The sequence below is a fragment of the Notamacropus eugenii genome, chromosome 2 (assembly GCF_028372415.1).
Source record: "Notamacropus eugenii isolate mMacEug1 chromosome 2, mMacEug1.pri_v2, whole genome shotgun sequence".
Classification (NCBI taxonomy): domain Eukaryota; kingdom Metazoa; phylum Chordata; class Mammalia; order Diprotodontia; family Macropodidae; genus Notamacropus; species Notamacropus eugenii.
Window position 1 is genome coordinate 400,852,041 of NC_092873.1, and position 17,170 is coordinate 400,869,210.

Genomic DNA, 17,170 nt, shown 5'->3' on the forward strand with positions numbered 1-17,170 from the left:
AACAGTTAGAATGCCTGAGAAACAGTTTTAACTAAAATGATTTCCTTCCCTTTTTCTTACTCCCATCTTATCCAACCCTACTCAGGAAATACTTATGAGTATTTGCCAGGTATGAGCAGGTGTGTGTATGTGTGTAATGTGGTTATAGGATAATTCTTAACCACCCTCACTTACATATGCACACATTCTTTTCTTCTCTACCTCTCAATCTAAGAATAGATTAAGAATACACACACATCTGTGTTGATGTATGTACAAGATATAGGTACAGATCTAGGAAGAGACAGAGAAAGAAGAAAAGAAAAAACTAATATACACAGAAATAGACATGCATATTATTACTTTTAGTTACAAACAGGGCTGGACAATAAGAAAAGAGATGAAGATAGTAGCTAAAAAGCTAATGCAAATTTTGGATACTTTAAGAGAAGCATTGTTTCTAAGAATGGACATTAGCAGACTCACTGCACTCTGCCTTAGTTTGGCAATGTTAAAGGAGGGCACTGATAATCAGGAGGATGTCCAAAGGAGCGCCATCAGGATGGTGAAAGGCTCTGAGCCCCTGTTATTTAAGGATGAGTTTAGATTGGAGAAGACTCAAAAGGGATGTGATAGGAATTCTTTGTGTTTGAAAGATTGCAACATAGGGAATAAATAAATTCCTTCTTTAGCCCTAGAGGGTGGAACCAGAAACAATGCATGGAAGTTACAAAGAGGTTAATTTAGGCTTGATGTGGCAGGGGGGAAACTTCTTAAATATTCTAGCTATCCACAATTAGAATGTGATTTCTTGAGATATGGTGGTTTCCCCTTTCTTGGAGGTCTAAAAACAAAGGACCATACGTAGTTTGTCAGTAATATTATTACAGAGATTCTTTTCATTTACACATCAATGCTAAAATGAGTTAATATTCAAGGGTAGCACTAAGAGAGTGAGCTCTGTAGTCAGGAGAAATAAGCCTGGGATTAAAAACTACTTTGAATAATATATAAGGCTGAGAAATTATGGCTTGATTATGGACCACTGACAACCATGCACCAATGTGCCCTTCTGTTATATTTTTATATGGAGGATTAATCGCTTACAATTCCAGTATTCCAAGAAAGCTGATGTTCCGATAGTTATATAAAATGGAACTTTTCTCAACTAATATTATTAAGTAAATTGGGATGGTTGTAAAAATAGGTAAATGCATCATTTCTGTAACCGAAGCATTTTTAGTCATAATATTCCCCTCATCTAATAATTTAACCTACCAGTTTGACATTACTCTTCATTCATTTTGTGCTTAACTTTAGAGATTCTAGCACTTCTCTCATTTGGGAAAAAATTGAAGAGCCATCCATAGATTGCCATGAGTTTGAAGAATTATTTTCTAAAACTGCTGTAAAGGAGAGGAAGAAACCTATTTCTGACACCATAACAAAGACCAAGACTAAACAAGTGAGTACTCTTTTTTTTCTTCTTTCCAGTCCCCTTTGTTGGACGTTATTTTTGGCACAAGCATATGGACTTTATTAGAAAAGATGTGCTTGCTTTTGAAATGCTTCCTGTACTGTAAACTGCTGCATAGATCTAAAGCAGAGAGAAAAGGGTGAAAATGTTGAAGGTACAGCTAAATAAGAACATCTCAGAATAGAGAACAAATGGGCCTCTTCAGTTGGATACCCTTCTGCTCTAAGATCCAATAGCCAAACATAAAAAAGTGACACTTTTTTAGGTGATGCTTGGTCCAAATGTGATGCTTCTGTTGTCTGTTGCGTACTAGTTCATAAAATGACTTACTTTAGCAGTAAAAGTGTCAGTGCAGAAGGCATGCAGTAACGATGTTATTATGGCTAAATAGTCAGTGCCTGTGCTTGGTAGACATTAGGAGTTAGTATATGAATTGGGATGTTGCAGTTGGTGACCTACACTTTCTGGCACTTGAAAAGTATAGGATCAGTTATATAGAAGGGGACAGGAATTAAGTTCAAAGTGAAAACAAGTTAAGGAAGTTAGAAAACTGAATTTAGGTTTGGTTGGGTTTTTTTTTTCTGCAAAGTTAAGGTTTTATAGTAAGCTATAGAATAAAATTTGGCTGACCATTCCCTGTGTCCATCAGTACATTAAAGTTTTAATGGATAAACTATTCATATTTCTTCTTATATTTCTTACTTATATGAAAAAGGTTTTAGGCAAGTTGATACATGTCTTGTGCTTGGAGCTTGGAAGACTTGAATTCAAATTTAGCATTTGGCATTTATTAGCTAGCTGAATCTCTTAATGTTTGTGTGTCTCAGGCTTACAAGCCTGGGACTTTTCTATCAGTCAAGGGAGTTTCCACATTGGAAATGCAAAACATCATGTTTAGCTTCCCCCTCAATTATCCACAAGGGGTACCTAAACATAATTATTTTTTTTAGGATTCTCAGCAGTCTGATATTCTAACAATGTACAGTACTCCTCAGATGGGAATCTTAAGGTTGTTATTTCCTCTTTAAAATGACTCTCTATATTTCTTCATTTAAAGATTTTTTGGTGTTCTCCTTTAGATCTCTAGTGACTATACCCATCTGACCAGTTCCAGTTAAGCATCTCAACATATGCTCTCCTCGCCTCTCCTTCCCTCCCATACCCTCTCCACTCCTCTCTCCTTACTTTAGGTTGTTCTGCCCAAAGGAAAGGAAAGTTTGATAGCTGAAAGATATCTAGTTAACTTGGGGTTTACTAGCTAGATTTCTTTTTCAAAATTCAAGCCTTAAACCCAATTCACTGTGGATCTCAAGGATTGGACAGCAATAGGTCCCTGCCCAAGCACCACTTAATGATTAATTTTTTTGTGTGTGCCCTTCTGGCTCAGAAAGAGTGTAAAGAGTAGCTGTTCATCTTTTCAACCAACAATCCTAAAGGTCTTCCTCTCCCAGTTTGATTTTTTTTTTTATTAAAAGGGCCATCCCTTGATTCACTTCTTAAAGAGTCCTATTCAGTAAATGGCCATTGCCTCACTCAAAGTGAGAACTTGAAAGACTTTAGTTTAAAAGAGCCATGGTATCCCACTGCATCTTAGGTCATCTCCAGTTATCCTGTTCTACATCTAGTCAATGCACCCAAATGGCTCTGGAGGAGAAAGTGAGGCTGTTGATTTGCACATCCCTCCCTCACTCAATCAGTCAACTGCAAATCACTGATGTCATGGTCCACTTCGAGAACAAAGGAGAAACCAAATCCACAACCTATTGCCTACAATTAAATGTAAACAAATAAATAGTTTTTCCCAAAAATTCACATGGAAGCTCAGAATTCCTGAGTGTTTCTCTTTCTTTTGTGTGTTTTTAAATCCTGTTTTTACAGACTGATAAACAGCAAGCAACAGTGACATTGGAATGATATCCATTGCATTCACCGTATTGTTGTTCAGTTGTTTCAGTTGTGTCTGACTCTTTGTGACTCTACCTGGGGTTTTTTTGGAAAAGATCCTAGAGCAATTTGCCATGTCCTTCTGCAGTTCATTTCATAAATGACAGAACTGAGGCAAACATGATTAATAAGTGGCTTGCTCAAAGTTTAGTTAGTGTCTGAGGTCAGATTTGAACTCACGAAGAGGATTCTTCCTGCCTTCAGGCTTACTATTCTTTGCACTAGTCCACCTACTTGCCCATTCACTTTAAGCTATATTTGAATTGGAGCAGTGTTCAATTTTGCCTAATATGCTATATGATAATGTTGCCAAGAGCTGACTTTAGATCGGCCGCCATTAGATTTCTCTATCCGTCATTCGGCAGTCTACTTCTTATGAGTATCATCTGTGTGTATAAGTCATCGTTCAAAGCTTTAATACAGGTTACAGAGATCCAGTGGCAGGCAGTATCATCCTCCACTGTCACCAACACTTCATTACACAGACTGTGGAGAAGAAACATTCTTTTAAGACATCATTAACATTTGTATCAATTCAGACTCATGTATAGCAACTTCAAGTCTTGTCTCTAAACTCTAGCTTGACTTATAACCATAGCTGTCAAGTAGTTGCCTGACTGAGGTCCTGATGCTGAGCTCTGTGTTTCAAGTCTGATTTTCGGATGGTTTAGAAATCATTCTCTTTTAAACCTATAGGAATTCCAGAGACAGAGACCTGCTCTTAAGTAAAATATTACTGAAGAAGGCTGGGTTTGTTTAACTTCGTCATTTAGAAGAACAATCCATCCATTCAGTGCCTACAGGGCAGTATGATACGTTGTTTAAGGAAAGTGTATTCCTAGAGTGCTTACAAGTAGTTTTCTTTATGTGGCAGATGTGTACTGGTTGTGTGTACACATTTTGGTAACTCATGATTCATTTCAAGTAAAATTAATAATTTTAAATGCAGTGGCATGTGTTTATGGAGATAATTCAAAGTAATTCTACTTGTATACAATGGAAGCTGGAAGTTCTGTTTTTCTTTAAATATTTAAAAATAGCTAAATAATTTTTCTGTGATCTGTCTCCTTCCTGAAAGTAAGTCTGTGGTCTGGATGCATTGGTATTTAATGAGGTGCCTGTGTTGTATTACTTTCACAGTGCAAACATTTTTGGTGTGATAACATGGAATTGCTAAGCTTGGTAAATTTTGCCTTTTGGCATATTGGGAAGGCAGATTGTTTTCCGGATGCTCAAATCAACAATACGGATAACATCTTGCATTTTAAAATCTTTGTTGCAAGAGGAGGAAAAAAGCACTCTACATTTTTGTAATGGCAAGAGTACAATTGATTAGTTTAGTTTTATTTTTTCATAATAATGTCCTATGATTTTTGAAGCACTGGTTATAAGGAGGTCCATACCTAAACAAAAGAAACACAGAACTTAGGAATGACGTTTTTGTTTTTGTTTTTGTTTAAGCAGAACTCCTTGCTGAAAAAGCAAAACCCTACTAATGGGAATTTTGAAATAAAAGTTCTTGGAATTTAGCTCTTGGGCAAAAGAAGTAGATGATGACAAAAATGATGTTTTCTGTCATGTCAAGGATTTACTGAAAAATAAACTTCTGAGGAGTATATTTGGGTACTATTCCACATTCATCCTATACTTTCTACAGCTACATCTGTATAAAAATAATTAATATTTACAGAAGTGACCATGAGATGTTATATAAAAGTTTTAGTCATTAAAAAATTATATTTAACTCCTATATTTATGTGAGTGGTTGAATAGGTAAAGAAAGGTTTCAGAAAGATTGACAACGAAGTTAGAAACAAAAACAATGAATTTTTGGTCAATTCCACTTAATCAGAAGGAAAAAAAAAACCAATCAGAATAAAGGGGCAACAATTGAGACAATTTTCCCCTGACTTGTTTGTTTATTTTTTTGAGGGTTTGGCAATTAATTTAAATTGTATTCTTTTGTTTCTCTCCCTCTGTTAGATGTTAAAATATTTTTAGCATTTTTTTAAAGTTTTGATTTCCAGATTCTGTTCTTTTCTCCCTCCCTCCTCTCGCCCTTCCATGAGATGGTAAGCAATCTCATACAGGTTATACTTGTGCAATCATGTAAAACATTTCCATATTAGTAATTTAGTACAGAAAGATTCAAATAAAAAAAGAATGAAAGAGAGAAGGAAGGTAGGAAGGAAGGAAAGAAAGGAAGGAAGAGTAAAAAGAGAAAAAAGAAAGGGAGGGAAGAAGGAAGGAAGAATGAATGAATGAATGAATGCTTCAATCTGTATTCAGGCAATATCAGTTCTTTCTCTGTAGACAAATATTATGTTTCATGACGAGTTCTTTGTATTGCTGAGAATAACTAAGTCATTCACAGTTCTTCAGTGTGTAATATTGCTGTTACTTGCACAGTCTTCTCCTGGATCTACTCACTTTACTTTACATCAGTTCATGTAAATCTTTCTGGGTTTTTCTGAAATCATCTTTGTCATTTCTTATAACACAATAATATTCCATCACAATCATAAACCACACCTTTTCAGCCATTCCCCAATTAATGAGCATCCCCTTGATTTCCAGTTCTTGGCCACCTGTAAAGGATATCACCATCCTTCTAGTCATTCTGGTTTACAAGTTAGGTATCTTCCTCAACTCCTCACTCTCTCTCACCCTACATATTCACTGAGTTTCTAAATATTGATGGTGGGCAGCTAGGTGGTGCAGTGGACAGAGCACCAGTGCAGGAGTCAGGAGGACCTGAGTTCAAATCTCACCTCAGACACTTGACATTCACTAGCTGTGTGATCTTAGGCAAGTCACTTAACCCCAGTTGCCTCATCCTGGGTCATGTCCAGTCATCCTGATAAATATCTGGTTACTGGATTCAGATGGCTCTGAAGGAGAAGTGAGGCTGGTGACCAGCACAGCCCTCCCTCACTCAAAACAAAGTCAAGTGCAAGTCATGTCATTATTTCTCCAATGGCAGGGTCTTCTTCGGAAATGAAGGATGAACACACAAATATTGATGGTTCTAACTAAACAAAATCTCTCCTACAAGTTTCCTTCTTTATCCTCATTGGGCTACCGCTGATTCAATCTTCATCACCTTTTGCTTGTATTATTGTAATAGCCTTCTGCTTGTTCATTCTGCCTCGAGAAACTGTTCTTTCCTATAAATACTCTACACAGCCTCCAAGCAGAGTTTCTTAAAGTATGGATTATCCATATCATTTTCCTACTCAGTAAATGCTAGTGTCTCCTATTGATTCTAGAAATAATACTATTTTATCTTTATTTCAATTTTTAAAAGTTCTATTTTTGTACATTTTGTATTACTTTTCTAATAATAATTTATTATTTATAAATTGATTATGTATAATAATTATTAAAATAATATATACCTCAAATTTATAAATATAAAAATGTGTACATATTGGGGCTATGTGTCCAAACATTTTTACTGATGGAATACATATTAAAAAAATTTGGAGAATGCTACCCTAGGCTCTCACATGCTGTGGGGTGGACAAACTGTACAGCATCTCCATTAGTAGATGAGTCTTGTGCAGAACTCAGAATAGACAGTCAGCAGGATCCAGAATTCTTCTCCTACTATGTAGGAGAAGAGGCTAGACTACCTTTGGGAATTTGTGCATAGTTTTTGATGATTTCAAGCTTCTCACTAAAAAAAACAAGTACATTTTTTTTTTAAAGATCGATATTCTTCTATAGCTACAAGTTCTAGAATACTAAATTCTTCAAAGAATTAAAACTGAGTCTTAACCAAAGAGGAATGGAGAGGCATCCAATGGACATGAATAACAGTTATATGAGAATATTTGAATGGGAGAAGTGACATAATCAGTGAAATGTTTGACTGGAAAAGAATATAGTCAAGGGATATCCAAGGGAGGCATGATAACTAGACATCAAATAAAATAAAAATGAAAATCATGGTGATAACAATTAGCATTCAAATAGCTTTTTAAATTTTGCAAAGAACTTTATGTATTTAATCCTTACAAACCCTGTAAGATTGGTGTTAATCATCACTCTCATTTTCTAGATGAAAACAAAACAAAACAAAACACCTAAGCCTGAGATAGGTTCTATGAATTTCCCTGGATCACACCATGACTGAAGCAAGATTTAAACTTGGACTTTTCCTACTCTAAGTGCAGCACTCTTTCTACTATGCCATCTATCTACCTCCTTAGGATATATGTGCTGTCAAAAGATTAGGAGGAAGGAAGGGTACTGGCATGTAGGTTGAATTTAGTATTTTTATTTTTATCATAATGGAAAAAAGGGTCTCTTAGGGTGGGCAAGTACAGATGGAATGTGATCTTCATTGTTGGAGGAAGTACCTATAAGAGTGAGATTAGAGATCCATTGAAGTGTCACAGTAAATAGAAAAAAAAGCAAGAGACTTCCTTCTCTAGACATTCTGATTAAATGAAGTGTCACTTGAATTAGAAAGTATTTTTTCTTATTAGTGGTGAGTATATGCAGGCACAAATCACGTATATATGTTTACATATGTGTAGCATGTCTATGTATGTATGTGCATACATAAATGCAAAGAATTCTGCTCAGCATTATATTATAGGATTATGCTGCTCAGATATGTGTATACACATAAATAAATAGGTTTATATTTATAGATACACAGTATATATCACATATAACACATATTATATGTGTATGAACATAAATATATATTTTGTATGTACACACATATCTGAGAAGCATAATCCTACACTATAACATAATTCTGGGCACAGTTCTATGTTGCAAGCATGTCTGTATTTACTTTTTGTGACCATCTCACCTGATGAAAATGCTGTTAGAAAATATAAAAATGTAGGGAAGAAATTTTAAAAGAAATTCTAATAGTTGATTTAATTTTTACATTTCAATAAAAAAAAGAGGAAAAAAGGGGAGAGTAGGAGAGAAAAAGAAGGAGGATTATAGAGAATAAGACTTGAAAGCATGAAGACCTGGGTTAAGTCCTGCCTATAACACATGGTCCCTGGGCAGGTTACTCAACCTCTCGGTGCACTAGATAGCTCTTCTACAGTCTACATTGAAGACAAGTGACTAATCTAAGTTTATAGAGAGTTTCTTTGTGAGAGAGTTCCTTAAACCCATAAAATCACAGATTCAGTCCCCAGTCCTTATTCTGATCAAAATTTTTCATAGTTCCTTATTCTCATCAAAATTTTTCATAGTATTTTTTCCTTTTTATAGATATGAATATATTTTTCTTTTTAATATTGGTCACCATTCAAGTTGCTATAGTAAAAATTGTGAAATGATACCTCTTACAATGAATTGATGTAGATGGAAATGACTTGTATAGTCCTTGCCTTAGACTACTCTAATTCCTCAAGTACATAAGCCATAATGCCACTGTATGTAATGTTTTCCTTGTGAAATATAACTTTATATATAAGATTTAGGCAGGCAGACCTCTGTAAACAATAAAAGTAAAGGGCATTCACTTGTGTGGCCTATAAAGAGTGGTTAGAGGCAGACAGTGGTTGTGGTTAAACTCTATTGGTTGTCAAGTGATGGTACTTCATATGCTCCCCACAATGACAAAAAATGGGAATATCACTGTAAAATATGCTTTAAATAAATAGTGTCTGATCATGCTTAAAAGGCATGCATAGGAACATGCTGCCCACAACGTAAACTTATACACAGAAGTTAACAAAACTGAATAAGAAGAATCTGTGTTAGTGTTTCAACTCCTAACTGGCATTTCTATAACCATTTAATGCAACACAAATGAATGCCTTCATGAGTTTCTTCTGTTGTATTTATCAGATTAACTTGCTGCTGCCCAAAGGAGGAGGGAAAGAGGGGGAAAAAAATCCCTGATAGCTAAATATTTGTTGAGCTTTAGCCTCTGGAAATGTGATCGGTAGAGTAGATAGTTGAGTCTGCTACTTATTACAGAAGTAATATACAGATTCATTGAAATTAGCATTTGCTGTATCTTTAAATATTAAGTAATTATTGGGAACCCATTCCAATATGTCATAATGCTTGATGCCCAAATTCTGAAAAAACAAAGAAAGAATTGATATATTATTAAGGTTTATAATGCTAATGGAACAAGCGATCATTTAGTATCCAAACAAAGTTAGTTTTATTATAACAATGGAAAACCTCAGTAAGACCTGAGTGTAATCCAGCCTCAGACTGTGTTGTGTAGCCCTGGATAAGTCATTTAAATCCTATCAGTTTTAGTTTCCTCAGTTGTAAAATGGAGATAACAAAGGCATTTATCTCCCAAAGTTGTTGTTGGGATAAAACGAGATAATATTTGTATATCATTTGGCAAATCTTAAAGAAGTGCGCTGAGTGCTAGTTGGTGGTAGTAGTAATAGTAGTAGTAGTAGTGGTAAACATAATAATTTTCTGTATTCAGTGACCTTAGTAGTTAACTGTGAGGAAATATGTAGTTTCAAATCTGTAATGAACAATTACCCTTATGTGAAATACCTATTGAAGTTAGATGACTTCTGTTTGACAAGTAGGGAACCACAGTTGTGTTACATGTTTCATAACAGTGTTGTTTTTGTGGCACTGTTTTTAGGGTCAAGTTATAAGAAGCAGATGTATGATACCTGTAGGGCCTCCATTTCAGTTGTTCCCCATATATTTAAATAATCATTTTGAGGTACAAAATTCTTACACAAACATCATCTATTATTATGTACTAAGGGTGTTTTATGTGATACCAGCATTCACCATTACATTGGGTTTTAAAAAAAAACTGACAGTGGTGGATTCTAATATTAATTTGAGAAGTAGGGAGGGTGGGCTGTATGTGGTGAGATATGTGCTTTGATAGTAATTGGGCAGTTATATCTGATCTGTGGAAAAGCTATGTGAAATAAAGGCTAAAATGGAAAATACATTTTTAAGACGACAATTTCTGATGTTTGAGGCATAGATAATAAACATTTGGTACTTTGTAACTGTTAAAATAACATCTGCTTTTAATAGAATGCATTCCTATTGCAAGCTTAAAAATGTATTTACATAGAAAACCACATCAAAATACAAACCTATAATTAGACAAACATAGGTTTTGTGGAATCTGGATTTGTTTTAGATGGTGAAGGATTTATTATTTTTTTGGAAAATGCTATTCTTATTACCATACATAGAGCATATACAATCAATTCAAAGAATGGTAAAACCATAACCTTAATTTTTACTTTGGATTTTATGTTCGAAGAAACTAAGTGATTAGGGGTTTTTTTTTAGTCCTATATATTTAACAATACAAAAACATTATCAAGAAAGATACCTTGAAATTAGATTAGACATAATTGACCTTGTTATGTCAACTTAAATGTTAACTGTATGTTAACATTCAAATACTGTAAAAATTAGAACTCTTCCATCAAATATTGGATTTTCACAAACTCTCATAAGCGTCACTGAATATGAATTAGGCTTTACTTTATGTGTCTTGGCAGATTTAAAAGTTTTTTTGTTCTGTTTTGTTGTTCTTTAAGACAGGTGATTCTTTATGGAATTATGCTGCAGTTAATGTGAGGAACAGAGGAGAATGTTACTCAGAAGAGAGATTTTAAAACACTATGGTATCATGGAAAGAGTCACAAAAACACAGAACCCCCAAAATAGAAAAGATACAAAGGTCCATTTAGTCCAGAGTATGCCTGAGCATTAATGTTCTCCATAAATAGTAGTAATGTGGACCTTTCCAAAAGACCGCTGGTGAGGGTGAACTTTTATCTCCTAATGTAACCCATTCCATTGATAGATAACTATTTTTAGGAAATGTTTTTCTTATATTAATCTGGAGTCTGCTTTTCAAGTTTTCAGCCATTGCTCCAAGTTCAGTGCTCTCATGCCAATTTAGAATTTAATCTATCTTTCATAACAAACCTTTGGGTACTTGAAAACACCCATCTTGAAAGACAGAGGGAGAGGATGACAGCAAGAGAAGAAATGTGGTCTAGTTAATAGTCAACCAGTGAGCCAGAAAGACTTCCATGATACATCTTGTCTGGGAGGTGAAAGACAAGTCACTTGACCTTTTAGTGCCTCAGCAGACAGTAAGATGTGAATGAGTTGCCTTTATGTTTTAGGAAAGGGAGTTTCCATTCTCAGAATGTCGGGAAAGTATTGAAATAGCAGCTCAGGACCTTTCAAATAGTGCCCTACTCTATCCTGCCTCCAATGGCAGTGTAGTGTAGCAGAATGGCTAGCAGAACAGGAATATGGTCTATTTTACACTGAATAAGAATTTAGCACTTGAGATCTAGTCATGTCTTAATTATGTACCATAGAACAAATCACTGAACTGTTTAAATTAGGGTAAGTTTTCAATTCTGCTTTAAGGATCTGTTATTTCATTGGTATCGATTAGTTTCTCCATCATTATAGATATCAAGATGGAATCAAAATAATTGTGCTTGATTGCATTAAGAGAAAAAACACAACAAATATATTTTAAAGAAAAATAATGGATTGAGAATAATTTTATTGTAAATAGAATAGGTAATGATGACATCCAAAATATAAGAAACAGGTATTAGATGTTTTTTAAATTATTTTTCTTTCTCTTTTTCTATTTATTTTTATAGAGAAAAGATTTGGCTTGTGAAAAAAGATATCAATATAAAATATTATAAGAATCTGTTAAAATTCACAAAGATAACTCTCTTCCTCCTTATCTATCAAAATCATACTAACATATTCAACCAATTTTCTTGGGACAAAATTTCACCATCCTTCCAAATTTTGTTTGCCTTATGATGAATCTTCTATGACTTTTCATCCTAAAATCCAGTTCCCATTGAGCATAATGATCCAAACTTACTCTGACCAGGTCTCCGCAATGTAGAGCTTACCTAGCCTTTGGTATGATTCTTTGCAACGTGGCCTAAAATAGGAGTAGAGATTTTCATCTGAAAAGTTTAGCTTGAACATTAGCACCCATCTCAAGAGAGTGAATACTTTCTTTTAACAGATGGAATTAAGGATAATGTTCTTGAGTCATAATGATATGACTCACAAGAGTCAGAGAATTACAGACTAGCGGAATTATATTACAGTCAAATATCCACATATTTGAGCCCATCCATGCATAGCTAGTAGGTCTTGTAGCTCACTATCCCAGAGTTCAATTGTTGTAACCTCAGGGTTCTATGGGAACCCTGTGGGGTTGTTTCTTCTCTTATGCTATTGGCTTAAACACCCATTTGAAGGGCTCAAAAATAATATTCCTCCCACTGTTAGTCACTCATGGGCAACTTGTACTCCTCATTAACAAATGTTATTTAATCAGATAACATTGAACCACTTTTACAAAGGGATATTTTGTCAAAGATATAGAAGTTAAAAAAAAAAAAGACGACCATTTCTATCCCTTTAATCTTGGGAGTACACTTGATCTCTGAGAAAAGTGGAATCATTGTTAGTATGGTTTCTGATTAGCATTGGTTTCACCAAGTTCATATTCAAATGCTGCATCACTGCAAAATGAGTCCTCAACTCAATCACACTGGAGCTCTTGGATTCTTCAGGTATTAATGCTTGTCTGGCTACAAAACCTGTAATGGGTTTTTGGAGATTCCCCCTTTGAACTTTTGAAATCTAAAAAATCAGCTGCTCCAGATTGATCTCCTTTCCCTAAAACAAAAAAATAAATGCTGAGACAGGTTTAAAAAAATTTATATGCCTCGGCTACATGACAATCTTGGAGGCAAAGGAGCTGAGGCCTCTTCCTTTGATAGCCTTGTCACTCACTGGGCACAATTAGCAGCATCAAATTCAGAGAAAGAAGAGGCCAAGGCTGACTAAGGCTTTTTCAAAAAGCTCCCAGTTGTGGTACTGTTAACTGTAACATATCACAGATGCTACTACCTATCTCATGAATAACCAACTAGAACAAGTTAGAATTAATGATAACAATAGTAACAAATATACCTGATAAGTAATCATTTATCCTTTTCTCTTAGACTTCAAGTAAGAAGAGAAGCACCTGAGCTCTGGAGAGGGTTGTTCTGCTTTTGATAGCTTTAGTTGATAAGAAGTTTTTCCTTAGGACTGTAAGTTTGCCTCTTTGCAACTTTCATCCTTTGCCCTCAGTTCTGGCCACTGTGGCCAAATCAACCATCAGTCAATAAGCAATTGGTTAAATCCTTACTATGTTCCAGCTAAGTGCTGGGAAACAAAATCCAATTCATCTTATCCATTAGTACCTATATCTGAAAGAGACAGTACAGGGAGAAAATTATTTGGGCCACAAGAGGAGCAGAATAGATTACTTTTAAAAAATCATAAAGATCTTTGATGACCCCAAGCTTTAATTAAATCAAAGGCAAGCTTTTGGAATACTAACATTCTACCAGTATTGCTCTTTCTGGCAGCAAAAGCTGGAATGTAATTGCCACTAAAGAATTTACAGTGAGTATTTTCCATGAATCAGTGGAGGAGGCAGATGATGTGTGAGAGGACTGGACTGATGCATATAACCAATGAACAGCTTGGAAGATGAGCAGGGAGTAAGTATAAGACATCATCAAAGAATCACACAAAGAAAAGATCAGTCCATCATGGGGCAGGGTGAACACAGATCATTACACTGGTACCCTCACAATATCACAGGAAAAGCAAGGTGTTACTCTAGCATATTGTGGGGGGGGAGCAATACCCCGGAATAAAGTTAATGGAAGGACAGAGACAAGTGTAGCATGGGATGTGCAGGCATGCATCGGTGGGGATCTCTTATCACTGAAGGGCACAATCTTAAGGATGAGCTCATTGATCAATATGAAGAATTCCTCTGCCTCTTGGCAACATATTAGATATTTAAAGATCTCTCTCACACTCTCTCTTTATCTTCTCTTTTCCAAGATCAACTTTCTCAGTTCTTTTAACTGATTTTCATGTTATCTTGAAGTCATTTGCCATACTTTTTAATCATAACTAATAATAACTAGCATTTTATAGGACTTTAAGCTTTAAAATTGCTTTACCAATATTATTTCATTTTATCCTCATCACAGCTTGAGAAGAAGGTATTGTTATTATTATCCCCATTTTTCAGATGAGGAATCTGAGACATTCAGAAGTTGCATGATTTGCCTAGGGTCATCAGCTCTCCAGTTTATTAATGTTCTTCCTGCAATGGAAATGATAAGAAGTGAGTATAGTACTTCATATTTTTTCCACTGGCATCAAAGGATGGTGGAAGTATCACCTCCATCATTATTTTTTGTATTTTTTTAAATTTTACACTTATATACAAAATGAGAAAAGAAAAAAATATTGGCATGTATGCAGAAAGATTCAGTATAAAGCAATAAATTTCCATTTCAGCAAAACCTATATATTTAATACTACACATTGTTTTCAAAGTGCCCAGTTTTTCTTTGCTTTCTTGTTGGTTTTCTTTTGTCCTCTACTGCGCATTTTTATTTTATTTTTCCCCTCCCTCCCCCAGCCTACCCTAAAGAAAGCTACAATTAAGATTGGAGATACAGATAAATATGTAGATGCACACATATACCCATATACACACATATTTACATATACATAGATGTCTATAAATATAGACATACATACACTTGTACACATATATGTAAGAGTCCACGATGCTTATTTCCTCATGTCATCTATTTCTCTGAAGGTGAATAGCATCTTACTTCATAAGTCCAAGTCTTTCCTTGTTTTTTGAAATCAACCAGTTCATCATTTCCTATATGACAGCAATATTCCTTTCTGGACTCAAACAGCATCTCTCTTTATAGGATCTTTGAGATTAATTTGGGCATTTATAATAGTCAGAATCACTTGATTGCTCAAGGTTCTTAATGCAGCGGTAGCAACAAAACACACACACAAGTGAAAATAGTATGCTTCAGTATGCATTTAGATTCCATAGTTCTTTCTCTGGATGTGGATAGAATTTTCTGTCATGCGTCTTTTGGAATTGTCTTGGATCACTTGTATTGCTGAGAAGAGCAAAGTCTATCATAATCGATCATCACACAATGTTGTTGTGTATAATGTTCCCTGGTTCTGCTCACTTCATTCAGCATCAGTTCATGTAAGTCTTTCCAGGGTTTTTTGAAATCCGCCTGCTCAACATTTTTTATAACACAATAGTATTCCATTACATTCATATACTGTAGCTTGTTCAGCCGTTCCCCAAATGATAGGCATTCCTTTAATTTCTAATTCTTTGCCACCTCAGAAAGAACTGCTATAAACATTTTTGTACATGTGGATACTTTTTCCTTTTTTGTGATCTCTTTGGAATACTGACCTAATAGTGGTATTGCTAGATCAAAATAGTTTGATTGTCCTTTTGGCATAGTTCCAAATTGTTCTCCAGAATGGTCGAATCAGTTCACAACTTCAACAAAAACGCACCAGTGTCTCAATTTTCCCACATCTTCTCTGACATTTATCATTTTTCTCTTCTGTCATATTCTTCAATCTGATAGGTATGAGATGGTACCTCAGAATTCTTTAAATTTGCATTTCTCTAATCGATACTGATTTAGAGCATTTTTTCATATGACTCTAGAGAGCTTTAATTTCTTCCTCTGAAAACTGTCTATTCATAACATTTGACCATTTATCACTTGGGGAATGTCTTGCATTCCTATAAATTTGACTCAGTTTTCTATACATTTGAGAAATGAAGTCTTTATCAGAAACAATGACTGTAAAAATTGTTTCCTATCTTTCTGCTTTTCTTCTGGTCTTGTTTGCATTGGTTTTGTTCAAACTAATAGAAACAGGGATTACTAAACTCCACGTAAGGCTTTTTTCTGCAAATATTAACTTAGAAACATACATATTAACACTGTTTCTGTTCTATTGTATTTTTTATTTGTTTTGTTAAATATTTCCCAGTTAAGTTGAATCTGTGTTGAATATTGTGGGGCCATATGTTTGATAACTCTGTTCTAGACTATTGAGATCTTTTTTCATCTGAGTGCTAATCTACTGTTACATACTGCTCGCAATTTTATGTTACCTACAAATATGTTATGTAGGCCATTGATAACTTTCTTTTGAATCATTGATAAAAATGTGATATAGCACAGAGTCAACTGTAGAGACCAGAGGCAGCTCACTAGACACCACATTCCAAGTTGACATCAAATAATTAATGAACATCCTTTTGGTCTCACGGATTAATCAGCTTTGAATCTATCTAACCTTACTTGTTTCCTAACCTGAATATCCCTATTTCGTTCGTAACAGGAAAGATTTCACCAAATGTTTGCTTAATGTAGATTAACTCTATGCCCAATGTTCCTTTGATTTATAAATCTAGTAATCCTGTCAAAAAAGTAAATGAAATTAAAGTGGAAAGGCCTGTTTTTGATGAAGCCATGCTGGCTCTCTGCGCTCATTGTTTCCTTTCGTAAATATTCACTAAGCCTTCCTTTAATACTGGTACCTATAGTTTTGTCATGTTGAAGTCAATTCTCACCAGTCTATAGTTTGCAGATTTCATTTTCTTTTTTGAAATTTATTATAGTGCACATGCTTCTCCGTTCCTATGGCACATCTCCCATTTTGTATAATCTATTAAGATATCATTACCTAACAATTTGGTTGGCTAGTTCTCTCAATATTCTGCCATATAGTTAGTTCATCTGTGCCTATAGAAGAACTCATCAAGAGTAAATAGGTATTTCTTTTTTTTTCCCCATCATCAATATTTATTGAGCATTTACAGTGTATTTGGGACAATACAAC

The 17,170-nt window shown here is 34.8% G+C and overlaps 1 protein-coding gene across 1 annotated transcript in view; it reads left to right on the forward strand.

Annotated features, from left to right (window-relative positions):
• FMN2 (formin 2) overlaps positions 1–17,170 on the forward strand; it is a 441,094-nt gene that overhangs the window by 128,318 nt on the left and 295,606 nt on the right. The window contains exon 6 of the mRNA XM_072647566.1: positions 1,300–1,444. Coding sequence (XP_072503667.1) covers positions 1,300–1,444 — 145 coding nt within the window. The remainder of the gene's footprint in view (positions 1–1,299; positions 1,445–17,170) is intronic.